General features: G+C 47.9%; 1 protein-coding gene across 12 annotated transcripts in view; it reads right to left on the reverse strand.

Annotated features, from left to right (window-relative positions):
• DTNB (dystrobrevin beta) overlaps positions 1–17,934 on the reverse strand; it is a 148,555-nt gene that overhangs the window by 55,211 nt on the left and 75,410 nt on the right. For 8 of the 12 annotated variants that reach the window (XR_011336830.1, XR_011336831.1, XM_069850648.1 and 5 more), the window contains 4 exons: positions 15,978–16,063; positions 13,620–13,733; positions 8,648–8,744; positions 2,585–2,605 (listed from right to left, as the gene is read on the reverse strand). Coding sequence is in view for 8 of the 12 variants with exons in the window: in XM_069850648.1 (XP_069706749.1) it covers positions 2,585–2,605; positions 8,648–8,744; positions 13,620–13,733; positions 15,978–16,063 (318 nt within the window). In the remaining 4 variants the exon portion in view is untranslated. Of the gene's footprint in view, positions 1–2,584; positions 2,606–8,647; positions 8,745–13,619; positions 13,734–15,977; positions 16,064–17,934 lie in introns of those variants that run through there. The other 4 variants (XM_069850650.1, XM_069850655.1, XR_011336833.1 and 1 more) reach the window with 2 other exon arrangements.

Consider the following 17,934-nt stretch of genomic DNA (forward strand, 5'->3'; position numbering starts at 1 on the left):
CTGGAGGCTGCTCTAAGGTCTCACTGCAGCCTTCTCTTCTCCAGGCAAAACAAACCCAACTCTCTCATCCTGTTGTCATACAGGAGGTGCTCCAGCCCTCAGATCATCTTCGTGGCCTCCTCTGGACACATTTCAACAGATCCATATCCTTCTTGTGTTGGAGATTCCAGGGCTGGACACAGGACTCCAGTTCTGGTATTTCCAACATAGGACAGATATGGAACTGTGGGAACAGGCCCAGAGGGTATGAAGGTTCAGTTCCTTCAGATCAGCAATGTGCCCTTTGGTTGGTCAGCATCTGCCTTCTTGAGTTTCAAATCCTTTTTGGCTCATTCATCACAGATTCCAGTGCAATAGGACAGAACGTCAGAGTGTTGACGTCATTTCAGCAGTCATTTTTGGTTTTCTTCTCCTATAGTGTTCCAGGGAAAGAAGGGAGGTAAAACTGGGCAAATTCTTCCTTTGATCTCATATTTACCCACTCTCTTTATCCATAACCAAGATGGACATGACAGCACAGGAAAACCAAGCTCAAATAACACTGCATTTCCACACAGACGGTTATTCCCAGTGATGATGCTGGGTAGAACAACATGCGAATCAGCATTCCACTCGCACAGCCAGAAGCTAGAGGACAGCGAAGGTGGTATTTTGGTTGTTTCCCTTCCTCTAGGAAATTCCTTGTCACATGCTGCAATCTGCTCCCTTCTCTATGCCAAGGAATTTCTGCAAGGTGCCTTAGGAAACCCTGGGATAAATCTTCACTGGCAGCATCGACTAAGGGTGAACAGGGCTCCAATGGAATCATAGAATTGCCTGGTTGGAAGAGACTTTGAGATCATGAAGTCAAACCATACCAGTTCACTACTAAACCAGATCCCCGAGCACCTCATCTACACACCTTTTAAACACCTACAGGGACAGGGACTCCACCACTGTCCTGGGCAGCCTCTACCAGCGCCTGAGAACCCTTTCCATGAAGAAATTGTTCCTGGTGTCTAATCTGAACCTGCCCTGGTGCAACTTGAGGCTGTTTCCTCTCATCCTATTGCTGTTACTTGGGAGAAGAGACCAGCATCCACCTGGCACCAACCTCCTTTCCAAGAGCTGCAGAGAGCAATGAGGTCTCCCTTCACCCTCCCCTTTTCCACACTAAACAGCCCCAGGACCCTCAGATGCTTCCAGAACCCCTGGGCTCCAGCCCCTTCCCCAGCTCCGTTCCACTTCTCTGGACATGCTCCAGCCCCTCAAGGTCTTTCTTGGAGTGAGAGGTTTAAAACCGAACCCAGGATTCCAGGTGCAGCCTTCCCAGCACCGAGTGCAAGGGGATGATCCCTTCCCTGCTCCTGCTGGCCACCCCATGGCTGATCCAAGCCAGGATGCTGTTGGCCTTCTTGGCCACCTGGGCCACTGCTGGCTCATGTTCAGCTGCTGTTGAGCAGCACCCCCAGGTCCTTTTCCTCTGGGCAGCTTTCCAGCCACTCCTCTTAAACCCTGGAGCGCTGCATGGGGTTGTTGTCACTCAAGAGCAGGACTCAGCACTGAGCCTGGTTTAACCTCACCCCGTTGCTCGCAGCCCGTGGATCCAGCCTGTTCCGAAGATGCACACTTACCACCATCTTCTTTTTAAGCTGATGACAGAACTTGAATAAAAGGCCCTCAGAGGTCCCCAAAAGCCTGGCTCAGCACACATAGCACTGAAGCATTCTCAGCAATAGAAGTTACCCAGAAATATCTATTTCCTTACTAAAACCAAGTCACTGGAATTTCCAATTCATGCATCAGATATCCACCTCGGGTATCAGATAACTCGTAAGCCCCCGACAAAGGGAAATGCAGGATTAATCTGCATTACAGCTTCGTGTACAAAGAAAACCACGTTCGACAATGCTGAGGATTTGTTCTGCTGGGGAGAAAACATCGAACAGCTGGCTGTTCCCGAGGAAAGCAAAAGGGCTCCCTCTGGAGTGGATTCCGAAATCAACACTGGATTCAGGATTTAATATGCGGGCAGAGGTAATGGAAATCAGCCACAAAGCAAATGCATTCTTGTCTCCCGTTAGTTTACTCATCTCATTTGCAACGAGCACACAGGGACTAATTCAAGGAGCCCATATCACGTCTGGATGATACGGATCCATGCCCAGAATATTAAGTCATTAATTAGTTTTCACGTATGGACTTGTATGTGCCGAGGAGGCAAATTAAAGGATTCCTAAAGAGACAAGAAAGCTTTCTTAGCATGTGAAATACTCCAAAGGATCGCCAACACAACATATTAGAAAGCCAGCTGAGAATCCACGCTTCCAGCCCTGGATGATCATGCACAATTCCATCAAAACCTAATGAATGCGGACACCAGTTGTGAACCCACGGCAATAAATCCCATTTGCAAGGAGGAGAGGGACAGCTTTAAGGACACACACAAACCCATGCTCTACTGGAAACCGATGAGGGCTGCTTTCAAATTTACAAGTGAGAGACCCCACGTTCCCACGGTTTATTTGCATAAAAGCCAATTAACAGCAAATCGTATTTGCATGCAGAAAGAAAAGAGATCACCTAAAAAGTGAAGTTAACTTACTGCCTGCTTTTGCTCTTCTTCCTAGAAACGTTGGCAGAAGGAAAAGGTGAAGAAAGAAGAGGGAAAGATTAATTATGACACGGGAAAGGGAACACACACACAAAATAGACAACAGACCTCGTCGGGGAACATGACAAGATGAACGGTAAACACGACTGCAGGCAGTGAGAGGAAACCAGGGCGCTGGACATAACAGGGAAGGAAAGGTGGCATCTGCTCCATGCTCAAAAGAAGACTCTTGTCTAAAATGGCCTTTGGTGTTGGCAAGAGCTGAACACACTGGATGGATGTCACAGGATTGATAAAGAACCATCACAGAACAGTTTGGCTTGGAAGGGACCTCAAAGCCCATCCAGTTCCAACCCCTGACATGGGCAGGGTCACCTCCCACTGTGTCAAGTGGCTCAAAGCCTCATCCAACCTGGCCTCGAACACCTCCCGGGTGTAGGATTGGGTATAGGGTAGGAGGTTGGATATAGGGTAGGGGATCCAATGGATCCCCTTCTTTTTACACAGAAACTTTACTGGCTTCTCTTCCCTCCATGCAAAAATCTGCCATCGCAAGAACCTGAACCATCACAGCCACAGGCCAAATATCCCGTTTGGTCAGAGGGTGCTGTTCCCACGGGGCACGCAGTGACCACACAGATAGGATTCAAGAAGCAAATCAAGGAGCAGCAGGCAACCAGGTCTGGAGTTGGAGGGGAGAACTGGGAGGGCAAAGCACCAAATGTGTGGGATAAAGACAAAGGTGCAGGGGAAACAAATCCTTTGCTGCGATGCAACATTGGTCAGCGTGGACCAGCACTAATTTGAGAGACCAAAAAAGGTGAAATATGGAAGGATTTATCCTTTTCTGAAGCAGGGAAATGCACACTGTGATCCGGCTGGATCAGCGGGGGTCACATCCTGACTTCAACTCCATGAGCATCCCTGGGAATGAGCAAAATACCCCGTAGTGGGGAGTTTCTTTCAGGATTCACAAGTCTTCATGGATTTTATCCTTGGATACAAAACAATCATTGTGAGTGCGAGGGGCTGTTCTGTCTGCAGGCTGGGTGGTGTGGAGGAGCACGGCAGCCATGGTGCAGGCATCACATGGAAAGAACGGCTGGCAGAACAGGTTTCCTGCCTCTCATATGTAGAGAAAGAGTAATGACAGCTTCTTAGGGTAACAGTGTGTGTTCCATCGAACGGTGGCTTGGCATGGACAGCAAAGGGCTTTGCAGAGGGCAGCAGGACCACAGGAAAGTGCCTCTCCCCAGAAATACAGGGCATGGAATGAAAGCTCCCTGTGACGTTGAAATCCACGGACCCATTGATCCACCTCCCCTTATTTATTTCCTATCTGAACAGGATTAACACAAACCAGTCCCTTAACTTAGAATGACGAAACCACAAGGGTTGGAAAAGCCCTTTCAGCTCATCCAGTCCACCCGTCAGCCCAACCCCACCGTGCCAACAAAACCGTGTCCCCAAGTGCCACGGCCAAACGGTTTCTGGAGCCCTGCAGGGATGGGGACTCCACCACTGCCCTGGACAGCCTCTGCCAGGGCTTCAGCTCTCTTTCAGTGAAGGAATATTTCCCAATATCCAATCTAAACCTGCCCTGGGGCAACTTGAGTCCATTTCCTCTTGTCATATCACTTGTTCCTTGGGAGCAGAGACCAGCATCCACCTCGCTCCAGCCTGGTTTTGGCATTGATGTAGCATATGTCGGGTATGGCTCCACTGATCCAAGGCCCAACATCAGCTGCAGAGTCCAGGGCTGCACCACCCACTCTCCCAGATGTTCCCAGTTGTTCCTCCCACCCACACTGGGACTCGCAGGACTGGATGGTAAGCCAGGTCAAGGAAAAGAGCTTAAATGAGCTCCACTCTACCAAAAAAAGTTGTTCATTTGAAAAATGAGCCTTTGGCATTAACTCCAGACATGAAAAAACATCTCAAGGGGCGTGGAGTGTCGCAAGAAGGATGGAGCAGTTATCAGAGACATCATCAAATTGGCTGGCAAGGAGATTACCATCAGGGTAATGCAATACGTCTGCTGAATATCCGTGTGGGTGAAAGCAAAAGCCATCTGAGAAGGCAAACAACCAGCACTGGGCCTACTCCGAGTGCATTACACAGCCCTGAGGAAAAGGTGGAACCAAAGCCATTGGCCGGGATGAGGAAAAGGAGACGAGAAATACTAGAAGAAATTCACTGCTCACAGTACAGACAGGTTGTGGCCACTGATAGCCCAGATGGACAAGTTGCTTCTTGCTTGCAGGGGTTTGAGATGCTGAACTAAAGACTGGCCAGAGTGGCCAAGAAGTCATAAGGTCAGCAGCCAACAGAAGCCTGGTGGTGGCCACTGCTGCAGCTCTGCCAGCTTGGAGGTCACAAAGGTAAATGAAAGAGCGCCTGTTTCCTGGAAACATCCATGGAACTGGGTGGGCTTTGAGGTCTGTTCCAACCCAATCCATTCCATTATTCTATGAAACGTTCGAGCGGGACACTACACGGGGTTTGATTACCTCTGCACGAGCAACCAGAACTCTGCTCTGAGGCCAACTATCCCAGCATGGCTCACCATGGGAAAAGGTATGAACCTCAGAGAACAACTCCGTCCTTTCAAATATCAGCTTGACTTTCTCTTCACATTTCACAGAAGGAGCTGAGGTACCAAGCATTCAGAGAGCCAGAGTTAAGTGTGCTGAGTGTACAGCCCCAAATGGTGAAACAAGGCAGCATTAAAAATCTATAAAAATACTGCAGAAGAAAATGGAAAAAACCATAAGCTTAAGAGCCGATGTAAATTATAAATGATAATTTTTGAAGTGCACCAGATGATGACAGAAGCTAAAACCTTGTGGGAAAAAAATCGTGTCTGGCAGGGCTAAAACCACCAAAAAGGAAAAATCATAGAACCATGGAATGGTTGGGGTTGGAAGGGACCTTAAAGCCCATCCAGTTCCAACCCCCTGCGACAGGCAGGGACACTTCCCACTGGATCAGGTTGCTCCAAGCCCCATCCAACCTGGCCTTGAACACCTCCAGGGATGAGGCAGCCACCGCTTCTCTGGACAACCCGGACCAGGGCCTCCCCACCTTACGGGAAAACATTTCTGCCTAAGATATCATCTCATTCTCCCCTCTTTCAGCTTAAAGGCTCAGAGAATCTCTACCTGTTTAACTGAGTTACAAAAGGAGATTGAGGAGTGCCTTCCTGGAGATGAGTAAGGATCCGCGTAGGAAAAAACTGAGGTGCTAAAGTTCTCCTTAATGTAATGGAGTGAGAACCATGTGTGCCAAAGCCGATGCATGTGCGCTGGAGAGAAACACATTAAAACTGGAAATGAGGCATAAATTTTCAACTGCGTGAGCACATTTGCATTGGCTTCTCCATTTCTGATTTCTTCAGCTCAAGAACAGATGTCTTTCTGGAAGATGCTTCCATCCAAAAGGAGCTGCCAGGCTCCATAGAGAGCTAAGGAGGAGAAATGCAAAGAACTGCCTCACGCAACACGTAGAACCAAATATTACAACAAATACCGGTGCTTGGGACAATTTAGGTTGGAGGAGACCTCAGGTGGCATCAAGTTCAGCCTCCTAATTCAAATGGGGTCAAGTTAACCTCAGACTGGGTTGCTTGGAGCCCTGTCTCATTTTGTGCTGAACGCCTCCAAGGATAGAGGCAGCCTGTTCAGGGCCCTATTCCACGGCTTCAGCACCCTCATGGGGAAGAACTTTCTCCTTGCATTCAGTCCTATCCCCCTTTACAGTTTTTAAGCAATTGTGGGAACTGGGGGAGTTAATTAAAGGCTATAAATTAAAAGAATCACGGAATTATTAAGGTTGGAAAAGATCTCTAAGATCATCCAGACAAACCACCAGTCCAAAAAGCTGAGTAAAAGCCAGCTTCTAAACTAACCTTCTAATACAGCCTGGAAGGTGTCATTAAAGTTTCTGTCAGGTTCATAATTGAACTGATTCACAGTTCTACTTAGCGAATGGGTCCTAAACCATTCCTTTATGCCACACGAGTAAGTCATGGTTCCCTTCCCTCTGCTGCCATCTTCCCTCCTCCCTCCTGTGCCCTCTGGATCACAGCACCTGCTGCCCATGTGCATGCTCTCTCCTCTCTGCAACACCTCGCTGTGACCTCCACACTCTTCCTCTGTGTCTTCAAGACTTTCCAAGTGGAAGAGCAGAAAGTCAAGCCAGTGAACAGAACAGCTGCTCACCCTAATGAGATAGCAGCATTTGCATCAGGTCATCTTTGGGAGAATTAATTGATGAAGGCTTACATGTGCTTTGAAAACAACAGGGTCTGCAGAACAGTTGACATTAGAGCTTCTCACCATGTCAAAGCAGATGTCTGCACTGGTTTTGTTATAAAGGAGGTCTTTGAATGTGTGCAAGGAAAATGCTCAGGCTCAACCATGAAGAACCCAAGGGTTTCTGACGCAGTATTTTTATTCTTTACTAAACACATAATTGAGTTTTGGATGCTCATTTTCAGAGATCTCACACCTCAGCTTATAAAGGTTGAGGGTCTGATGTAAACAAGGGGAATTTAGCAAGTGGTTGTCTTCACGTTTTATCAAACAGACATTAAACAAATGGGAAAATAAGAGCATGCAGAACCTTGGCTGGAAGAGAAATGACTTCCCAGTTATTGATACCAACTGAGCTCCTCTGCCAGGGGAAGTACATGAATCAGGCACCTCTGACGTGTTTGCTCACAGCCTCCTGGCTGCACAGCCCTGCTCTGAAGAGCGGCTGCATTTGCATGTACAGGCGGTGGGAATTCATTATTGCTCTTGAGTGCAGGCAAGCTCTGAAGGTTTCTGGAATGTTCATAATAATCTCTACACCCTGTGCTGATGCTGCCAGCAGCATCCCTGCAAAACCTTTCCCACTCCTTCCATTGCTACAACATCTTTGCTGCACTCCTTGCCTTAGACCAAAGACTCTTTCAGTACGGACTTTATGGAGAGGCTCTTGTCCAACTCAAAGAACAGAAAAAATTAATGCATAATTGCATGTCAGATCGCAGTCATCAACCATAAGCTCAGTTCTAGCAGGACTCTCTGAAAACATAACGGCCCCTCATTAGAAACCCAACAATAACGTGTGCTACAGACCAGATCCAAAGCCACCATGCTCTCAGAGGTGGCAGGTGGGTGGGATCTCCTGGAGAAGCACAGCTCAGCTCTGCTGGGGAGGCCTGTTCTGTATCACAGGGACTAGAGTTCCCAGTGTTTCTTCCAGGTAAAGCTGGCAGAAATGAACTGGCACCTAGAAGAGCACGGAGCTGAGTACCACATCCAATGGTTCATTAAAGCATTCCACATAGCAGGGGCTCTGGATTATAGAATGACAGAAGTTTGAGTTAGAAGGGACCTCAAAGTCCATCCAGTTCTAACCCCCTGCCATTGGCAGGGACACCCCACCCTGGATCAGGTTGCTCAAAGCCCCATCCAACCTGGCCTTGAACACCTTCAGGGACAAGGTAACCACCACTTCTCTGGGCAACCTGTGCCAGGGCCTCACCACCCACACAGGAAAACAATTCTGCCTAAGATCTCATCTCAATCTCCCTTCTTGCAGCTCAAAACTTCCCCCCTCATCCTATCCCTGCACTCCCTGATCAAGAGCCCCTCCACAGCTCTCCTGGAGACCCTTTCAGTACTGAAAGTTTATCTAAGGTCTCCTTGGAGCCTTCTCTTCTCCAGGCTGAACAATCCCAACTCTCTCAGCCTGTCCTTGTACAGGAGGCGCTCCAGCCCTCAGACCATCTCCGTGGCCTCGTTTGGACTCGCTCCTACAGATCCATGTTCTCTTGTTGATATTTCAACCAAAGCAACAGCATATGAACCTGAGAAGCCATCAACCATCGGCACCAACAGGCAGAGCCAGCATGGAAAGGACTTTGTGCAGATTGCTTCTATTCCTCATGCAGTGCTTAGAATGGAATGGAATGGAATGGCAGTAAAGGATTGCAGGGCAGTGACAGTGAATTCCCGTGCGGGGAATAGGAGGACACGTTGTTATTTCTGACAGGAGATGGCTTACTTTGAGTAGTTTCATCAGCCCTTCAAGCTGCACCATCAGTTCTCTCCTGCTTTCTTGCAGCGCAGACATCCTCTGTTCTAACTCATCCTTTCTCTGCCTGTTCAGATTACATGAAAGAGAGAGTCAGAAAATTAATTCTGGGTCTTTCAAAAAGGAAATTTGCCTCTATAACTGCATCCTTGGTTTGCATTACTACTTCTGCTTCCAATTTCAAATAGCCCAGTACAACCACCACGAAACCTCTGTATAACAACCAAACTCTACACTGAAACCCCAGAGATCCGTCTTCAGCACCTCAGCAGGAGAAAGCCCTTTTCCATGCATTTTGAGAAAGAAAAAAACACTCTTTTTTTCTTTTTAAGAACTTTCTTAGCCCCAGACACAGGAGTCCTGTGGAGATTTCAGACAAGCTAGACTGAACTGTGGGAGGAAGGACAGAAAGAATACAAAGAGGAGAAGAGGCTGCAGGTGTACGGAAGGGAAAAGCCATCCTCTGGCTGGAGGGAGGCTTGGCAGAGCTATTCCTGATGTATAACATTTGATGTATCGACAGTGTCAGAGCCCAGGTCACAAGAAGATGGAGATAAGAAGTGACCTCCCCTTTCCCTGGGCATCAGGAACCGCTGTGTCCCTGCAGAGCCCATCTGTGGGATGGTTATGGAAATATCTCTGTGTGGGTTCATTTTGTATGTGAAATAAATAAAGCGACTCACGTACAGAGAAATTCGAAGACGAAGAGTCAACATGTCAGAAGCCCAGAATCTTCCATGATTTAAGAAATGCTGGGCCTCACAAATCACAGAAACCCCAGATAAGAAAGGCTTATTTATTAACTACTGTGATTTCTGTGGCCATAATAATGTTTTAAGCTAAAGTTAAAGGCACCACATATTAAAGACTGAGTTTTTAACTGTCTCAGATTATATCTGCATTAGAATCACAGAAACATAGAATAGTTTGGGTTGGAATGGACCTTGAAGATCATCTAGTTCCAACCCCTGCATTCTCATGCGAGGTAGTACGGATAAATCCTTCTGAGGATTTTATTAACCAACTAGTTTTGGAAACACCAACTGGAAATCAGAATTGGTTCTTGAAAGGACAGAGGGCTTCAAGGTGTGAAATATCCTGGGCATTTCTGCCAACATCTTTTTGCCTTTTGAAGAATGGAGTCACTAAATGCTGGAACAGATCACAAAAATAAGGCAATAAGAGACGATTACACACAGAATGTGTTAAACCCTCCCAGACACAGCGCTAGCTGTCTGTACAGTCCTTGCCCTCTTTCCAGGTCAGTTGAAAGCCTGTGGCTTTTATTCTATTGGTATTTAATAGAACAATCTGGTTAATGGTGGTAAAAAGCCACATATACACTTAGTACAGGTCTGTAGGTGTTAATGAAGAACAACATCACTGCATGTCTGGCCCTGATTTGTGTTATTCACTTCCTTTTTCAATGACCTCCAGCGAGGAAAGAGGAGGCACTGCTGGTCAATGACAAAGGGATTTAAATGCTTTAAAAAAAGCCAAAAGTTTTTGCCTCTAGAGACAGAGAGCAATGCAGCCTGCACCAAACACCTGGGGCAAATCTGTCCAGTATGAACGAGCATCCTGTGGGCTTGGACACAGAATAAACCAAGCACATCTGCATTCCAAGGATCTGCAAGGACGATGGCTCCAGCCTGGCTTCACCCAAGGTGCCGCATGCCAGCAGTGCAGCAGCGCTGACTCATCTCTTGAAATCTCAGGGTTTTCAAAGCCGGGACATGTTGATTTTCCACACACTAATTTCTCCTTGCTTTCATAGGCTAAGCACAGCAATGATCACTTGGTAAGAGGTGACTACAGATAATCCATGGCAAGGTGTTCAAACGCTGCTCACAGGCTCCAGGATCATCATCACACTTGCTGTGACCTTGGCAAAGACTCTCACATCACTGACAACCTGCTAACGGTGAACGGCCAGCGTGAATCTATGAACACCAGAAAAGCAAGGAATGTATTCACGAGGGATGTTTGGGGGTAAGAACGCTGACGCCAGTTCTATCTATAGCACTGGTGAGGCTGCATATGAGCTACTGGCCTTGCTGCCTGCCAGCAGAAGAGCTGCAGAGGACTTAGATCTCCACCACACACTCAAGGGAGTTGGCAAACCACCTCTGTGGGGCTACTGCAAAATGAGGGTAAGAGGAGAGGGAATAAAAATAATAGAATCATAGAATCATGGAAGAGTTTGAGTGGGAAGTGACCTCAAAGCCCATCCAGGTCCATCCCCCTGCCATGGGCAGGGACACCTCCCACTAGATCAGGTTGCTCCAAGCCCCATCCAACCTGGCCTTGAACACCTCCAGGGATAGGGCAGCCACCCCTTCTCAGGGAAACCTGGACCAGGGCCTCCCCACCCTCATAGGAAAACATTTCTCCCTAAGATCTCATCTTAATCTCCCCTCTTGGAGCTCAAAACTCTTCCCCCTCGTCCTATCCCTGCACTCCCTGATCAACAGCCCCTCCCCAGCTTTCCCGGAGCCCCTTTCAGTACTGAGAGGCTGCTCTAAGGTCTGCCCAGAGCCTTTTCTTCTCCAGGCTGAATAACCCCAACTCTCTCAGCCTGTCTTTGGATGGGAGGTGCTCCAGCCCTTGGATCATCTCCGTGGCCTCCCTCCTCTGGACTCGCTCCAACAGATCAATGTCCTTCCTGTGCTGAGGACTCCAAACTGGACACAGGGCTCCAGGTGAGATCTCACCAGAGGGGCAGAATCCCCTCCCTGGCCCTGCTGGTCCCACTGCTTTGGATGCAGCCCAGGACACGGTTGGTTTCTGGGCTGTGAGCACCCATTGCCGGCTCATATTGAGCTTCTCCTCCCCCAGCACCTCAAGTCCTTCTCCTCAAGGATGCTTTCAACCCATTCTCTGACCAGCCTGGATGTGGCCTTCCTGAATTACACAACATTCTCGCAGTCCCACCTCTCCAACCTGTCCACGCCCCTCTGGATTGACTTGCGTTAAAAACTACGGGCTTTATTTATGGTCTGAATGTGTCTGGTTTCCACTTTAAGCTCCTGGTTCTTACACCATTTTTTGCTGGGTCAAACATCACATCAAATTGCCCCACAAACTCTTTTTTCTCTACATCTTGCATATCATTTGTGAGGATCCCCTGCATCTCCTTCAGTTTTTTAACATTAAAATAAATATACATAGCTCTGTAAAGAACAAAGCTAGAAAACCTATGACTTATCATCATAGAAACATGGAATACTTTGGGTTGGAAGCGAACTCAAAGCCCATTCTGTTCCAACTCCCTGCCATGGGCAGGGACACCTCCCATTGGATCAGGCTGCTGGTCAGGCAATAGATTGAAAAATATCAGAGACACACCCAAATGTACCACAATGCAGCAAAATCTGTCTGAAACAGCAAGGAAAAAAAGTTGAAAGCCTTGGATTTTGCAGTGTGGGGCTGGATTTTACCTTGCAGACCCTGCTCACAGTTCAGCAGCTCTATCCTAAGAGCCTCTAAACATCCCAGGGAAGCCCCACAGCCTGAAGACGGTAGAATCATATGATCATGGAATCATTTGGTTGGAAAAGACCTTTGAGATCATCAAGTCCAACCGCACCTGTCCACTACCAAACCAGATCCCTGAGCACCTCATCCACCTGTCTTTTAAAGTCCTCTGGGGATGGTGACTCCATCACCTCCCTAGGCAGCCTCTGCCAGTGCCTGAGAACCCTTTCCATGAAGAAATCATTCCTGATGTCCAATCTGAGCCTGCCCTGGCACAACTTGAGGCCATTTCCTCTCATCCTATCGTCTGTCACTTGGGAGAAGAGACCAGCATCCATCTTGCTCCAACCTCCTTTCAGGCAGTTGTAGACAGTGATTAGATCTCCCCTCAGCCTCCTCTTCTCCAGACTAAACAGTCCCAGATGCTGCCAGAACTCCTGGGCTCCAGACCCTTCCCCAGCTCTGTTCCCCTTCTACGGACGCACTCCAGCCCCTCAAGGTCCTTCTTGGAGTGAGGGACCCAAAACTGAACCCAGGATTCCAGGTCGAGCACTCACCAGCGCCGAGTGCACGGGGACGATCCCTTCCCTGCTCCTGCTGGCCACCCCATGGCTGATCCAAGCCAGGGTGTTGTTGGCCTTCTTGGCCACCTGGGCCACTGCTGGCTCATGTTCAGCTGCCGTCAACTAGCACCCCTGGGGCCTTTTCCGCCAGTCAGCTTTCCAGCCACCCTTCCCCAAGCCCGAAGTGCTGCATGGGGTTGTTTTGTCCCAACTGCAGCACTCAGCACTTGGCCTTGTTGAATATACCAGGCAGGGAAAAGTTACCCCAATGAATGGAACATAATGATGTTTGCAAAGAACTGCTGCTGCCAAGAGCTTAAATTTTAGATCCTACTTGAGACTGCAGATGGCATTTTTGAAGACTGAGCTTTGAATTTACCAGCAACGGGAGACAAAATGAAAAACAGCCTGGGAATGTCTTCGTGACACACAAATCATGAAACACTTAAATCTATTTTCCCTTGTCACTTCCAAATGCAAACTGAATCAAAGAGGCCTTGAAAACCACTCTCCAACCTTGGACGTGTGTATGACTGTCCGCAGGCAGGAACTTTCAGAGTTTCACTGACTAATTGAATAGATGACATCTCTCTTCAGCTCTGCTCCCTTGTACAACGAGCAGTTTAATGCCATTTCAGCTAGTTTTGCCCTATCAGTTTCTTCTTCAGATCTTTCAGAACTGAAAAGGATTCATTTTAAGAGACATTTTTATTTACTTCTACAACATCTTGAAAAAAAGGCAAATTATCACACGCTGTAAGCCCTTGGAATCCAGTCATTTAAGATAACGCTGAGCATACACTGATATCCCGCTTTCTCCCTGCTGCCCATGCTGTGGATCAGATCCCACGCCTGCTCGACCCCAGCCCTGGATGTGCACGAGCTTTAGGAATTTCCATTACCGTAGAAGCCTGAGTTCAGCCAACAATGTTGGGTTCTGCTGGGCTTTCTCTGGGGTGGGCTGTGAGGCTTGTTCATGTTCCAGCCGGAGACGCTGGATTTCTTGGAGTATCTCCCTATAGAAATGACAGAGGTAAGAGGAAAGAGAATCATGGAACCATTATGGTTGGAAAAGCCCTCTAAGCTCATCCAGTCCAATCATCAGCCCAAGCCCACCGTGTTGACCAAACCATGTCCCCAGGTGCCACAGTCACATGGTGTTTGCACCCCTCCAGGGACTCCACCACTGCCCTGGGCAGCCTCTGACAGGACTTCACCAGTCTTCCTGGGAAGGAATTGTTCACAATATTCAATCAAAACCTCCCATGGCGCAACTTGAGGCCATTTCTTCTTGTCCTACCACTTGTTGCTTGGGAGAAGAGAAGGTCACCCTCTGTGCTGCTCTCAAACAGCCCTTCATGCACTCACCCTGCCAATCTCCAGCCTAAACAGAACAATTTTGTTCACGTACAATGGGCACAGACTCAAACCCAAGACAAGGAAGTCAGTGCAGTCCCCAGAACTGCTGTGACACACATTGAAAATTGACTTGTAAGAAGTATGAAATCACTTCTGTGCCTTATGCTGGAAAAGTCTCTCAACACCCTTCATGTGGAACAGGCTCAGGGACTGTTCCAAGACAAAACAAGTTCCATTTTCAGCACTGTCTGCATTGCACACGTGTAGGAAGGGCTCTGGAGTGGCACATCTGCCATACCAGCACCAGGTAACTTCACCTGTCCAAGGGCTCGTGGTAGGTCAGTGGGAATAAGGACAAAACCAGCTCAGAGTAACAAACTCACCAAAGACTCACAAAAGGAAGCTTAGCATTGTCTGGGTGGGAAGGGATCTTAAGGATCACCCAGATGCAGGGACACCTTCGATCAGAGAAGGCAATCAGCCAGCAGTCCAATTAAGAAGGCTGTGTTCTGTGTAGCCGGGGGTAAGGGAATGCATCAAGGACTCACTTATTAAAGATTCTAATCTCTCATTCTCCTCCTCCTGCTCTGAAACCTGCTGAGCCACTCTCCTCGTGAAGCTCCCTACCAGCACCAACTGAGATCCCCCTTATCAGTGATCTTGAAGAACCATTCCAAACACCCGCGAGGTCTCTCAGCAGCAGGTATGCTTCCATGCTGCATGGATTGAGTTGTTCCTGTGCTCTCCAGGAACTGGTTCTCCTCCAAATAAATCTGAAGAATCATTTTCACCTGGGGTGCTGAAGGCACCTTGGTGTGGAGCTGTGCAGGCAGCAAGCTTATACGTCAGCTCGGTGCAGTAGGACAGAGGGACCTAAGTGTAGATATCCCAGGGGAAGCCTGGGATATCCAGCACCAGGTTTGCAATCCCTCAATAGCTTGAGCTTTACTACAGCACCTTCTGAGATTCCCTCAACCAGAGAAACACGTACTCAAACCATGGGTGCAGAAGCGGTGAGTGCAAAGGCAGAACTGTGCTAGAACCAGAGCAATCTCATTCTTAAGTCCCTTAGGAACAAGAAGAATCATCAAATCATGGAATGGTTTGGGTGGGATGAGATTGTTAAATCCCATCCAGTCCAAACCCTGCAGTGAGCAGGGACATCTCCAACCACACCTGGTTGCTCCAAGCCCCATCCAACCTGGCCCTGAACACCTCTAGGGATGGGGCAGCCACAGCTTCTCTGGGCAACCTGGGCCAGGGCCTCCCCAGCCTCACAGGAAAACATTTCTTCCTAAGATCTCATCTCAGTCATGGTTTTAAACTGAAAGAGGGGAGACTGAGGTGATATCTTAGGAAGAAATGATTTCCTGTGAGGGAGGGGAGGTCTTGGCCCAGACTGCCCAGAGAAGTGGTGGCTGCCCCATCCCTGGCGGAGTGCAAGGCCAGGCTGGATGAGGCTTTGAGCAACCTGATCCACTGTGAAGTGTCCCTGCCCATGTCAGGGGGTTGGAACTGGGTGGGCTTTAATGGTCTCTTTCCACCCAAACCATTCCATGATTCCATGACTGATTTTCCTGCTGCCACCTGAGTGGCTCATCCTGCGGTGGGACGTTCACTGGGTGTGCAGGTAGCAATACAAGACAGCAATGCAGTTTTAGATGCTCAGCATTTGTTAAAATGATTCTAAGATCAGTGAAGATCATCCAGCTCCCAGGGGACCAGGGGCACCTCAGCTACATCCGTCCTGAGTAACTGGCTAACGGGGCAGCTACACCTTCCAACAAAAGCTCTAGGAAATCAATCTGGTTAATGTAATGCAAAAGGTTAAAATCCACAAAGCACAAGGACTAAAAGCTTTTGTCTCCTCAAAGCAATACTGATTAAAGGTTGCATCTTACCTGTTTTTGTTTTCCAGCTCTGCGATCAGCTGTCTTTGTTGTTTATTGGCATCAAAGCTGAAAGCCAGGTCTGTTGGTGGGCGAGGCTGGGGGAGGAGAAACAGCAAAATTAGACACAATATTCATTACCTCTTACCACACGTGCACACTTTGGATCCAGCTTGTGTTTCCTGACTGCTGGGATACAACACTCACAGCCCAGGCTGCAAAACAATGACAACAGCTGTGTATGAAGGGCTGGTTGAGAGCAGCGCAGAGGGTGACCTTCTCTTCTCCCAAGGAACAAGTAATAGAATGAGAGGAAATGGCCTTAAGTTGCGCCAGGAATGGTTTTGATTGGATACTGGGAACGATTCCTTCCCAGGAAGAGTGGTGAAGCCCTGGCAGAGGCTGTCCAGAGAAGTGGTGGCTGCCCCATCCCTGGAGGTGTTCAAGGCCAGGCTGGATGGGGCTTGGAGCAACCTGATCCAGTGGGAGGTGTCCTTACCCATGGCAGGAGGTTGGAAACGGATGGGCTTTGAGGTCCCTTCTAACCCAAACTATTCTGTGATTCTATGAGCTTGAAAGAACACCACACCGGAACACCAAGTCAGGCTGTATTTGTAATGAGGAGCATTCAGACCTCACCTACCTCACCTACAGAATACTTCTTTCTGAATGAATGTTTAATGACAGTTTAGTCATGTCCAAAAAGTCAGTTTAGCAAGCTGGTGCCCTCTCCATCACCGTGGTTTGGCAGAAACCGTGAAAGAACAATAAAGCTTGCCTCTCGTGGACATTGGATTCTAGGTTCCTTGGACTTCAGGGTGTCATGGAAAGTCTGACACAGAACTCCACCTGACCACCACTGTGGTATCACAGTTGTCTTTGTTATAACAGACAACAAATCACAGGGAACAAATAGCACAAACGGTTCATAAAAGTGATGCATCCAGAAGAAGAAATGATGGAAGAACTAAGCTGCAGATATACCCTGAAAAGATGGACAACACACCATCTAGTTGACTTCTTCTTTCCTTAACTGAAATATACTTATTAAATACACCCAATTACCAAGAAGAAAAGATACATGAAGGGACATTTACAAATATTATTTAGGTCGTAGGTACAACAGCCTTGATTAGACGAGAAGATGATGGGCTCTTAGCAGTGCTTAATGTTAAGGAAGAGTGACTGCACTGTTTTCAAAAAAGAGCAACACGGGCAAGAACCTAATAATCATAACTCATCCTCACAGCTCAACCTAATTATCCGCTCATCCATAACTGAGTATTGCCTCATATTTGTGAGGTGCTCATGCTTTTCCCAGCAGTCAGGCTGCAGAGGTCAGCAGATCTTGCACTGCCCTGGGGACTTCTCCTCCCACTGAGCGCTCTGGGCTGCTGCCTAGCGTGGTGGGTCACTCTCCAGCACAAGTCATCAGGAAGCAGCAGGAACATCTGGCTCATAGAGAGCTGGACGCAGGGCGCCAGGAAGCCCACCCAAACAGGTTAAGATGATTTACAGATTGTTAAATGATCAGGTCCTTAATGAATCAATACTATGACTCTTTCATTTTCATAACACTTATCACTACCAGAAGTCAAGCGATGAGTAAGAATTCTTCCAGCATCTCCCAGAGTGAAACTGATTCTGCATTTCCTGCCTCAATAACTTTATTTTGACATGAAGATCACATCAAAATCTCCTCCCTTTCCATCTAAACCAGGAGGTTTGCTCTGTATTGCTTTAATATTTCAACATAAACGTGGTTGTAGTGAACTGAAAGTCTTCAGAAATGCAAATCTACGCTTGGACAGTGATAATGGGAAGTGACAGTTCGAAATGTTTCATTAGCATGGTTCTTTTTTATTCAAGTTCTACAAAAGGAAAATATCTGGTCAAATCCCTATGACAAAATCAGATTATTGGTTGAACATGCACTGAAGAAACTTATAAGAGGCAGGAGCCCACCCTG

The sequence above is a fragment of the Phaenicophaeus curvirostris genome, chromosome 2, assembly GCF_032191515.1.
Source record: "Phaenicophaeus curvirostris isolate KB17595 chromosome 2, BPBGC_Pcur_1.0, whole genome shotgun sequence".
Classification (NCBI taxonomy): Eukaryota; Metazoa; Chordata; class Aves; order Cuculiformes; family Cuculidae; genus Phaenicophaeus; species Phaenicophaeus curvirostris.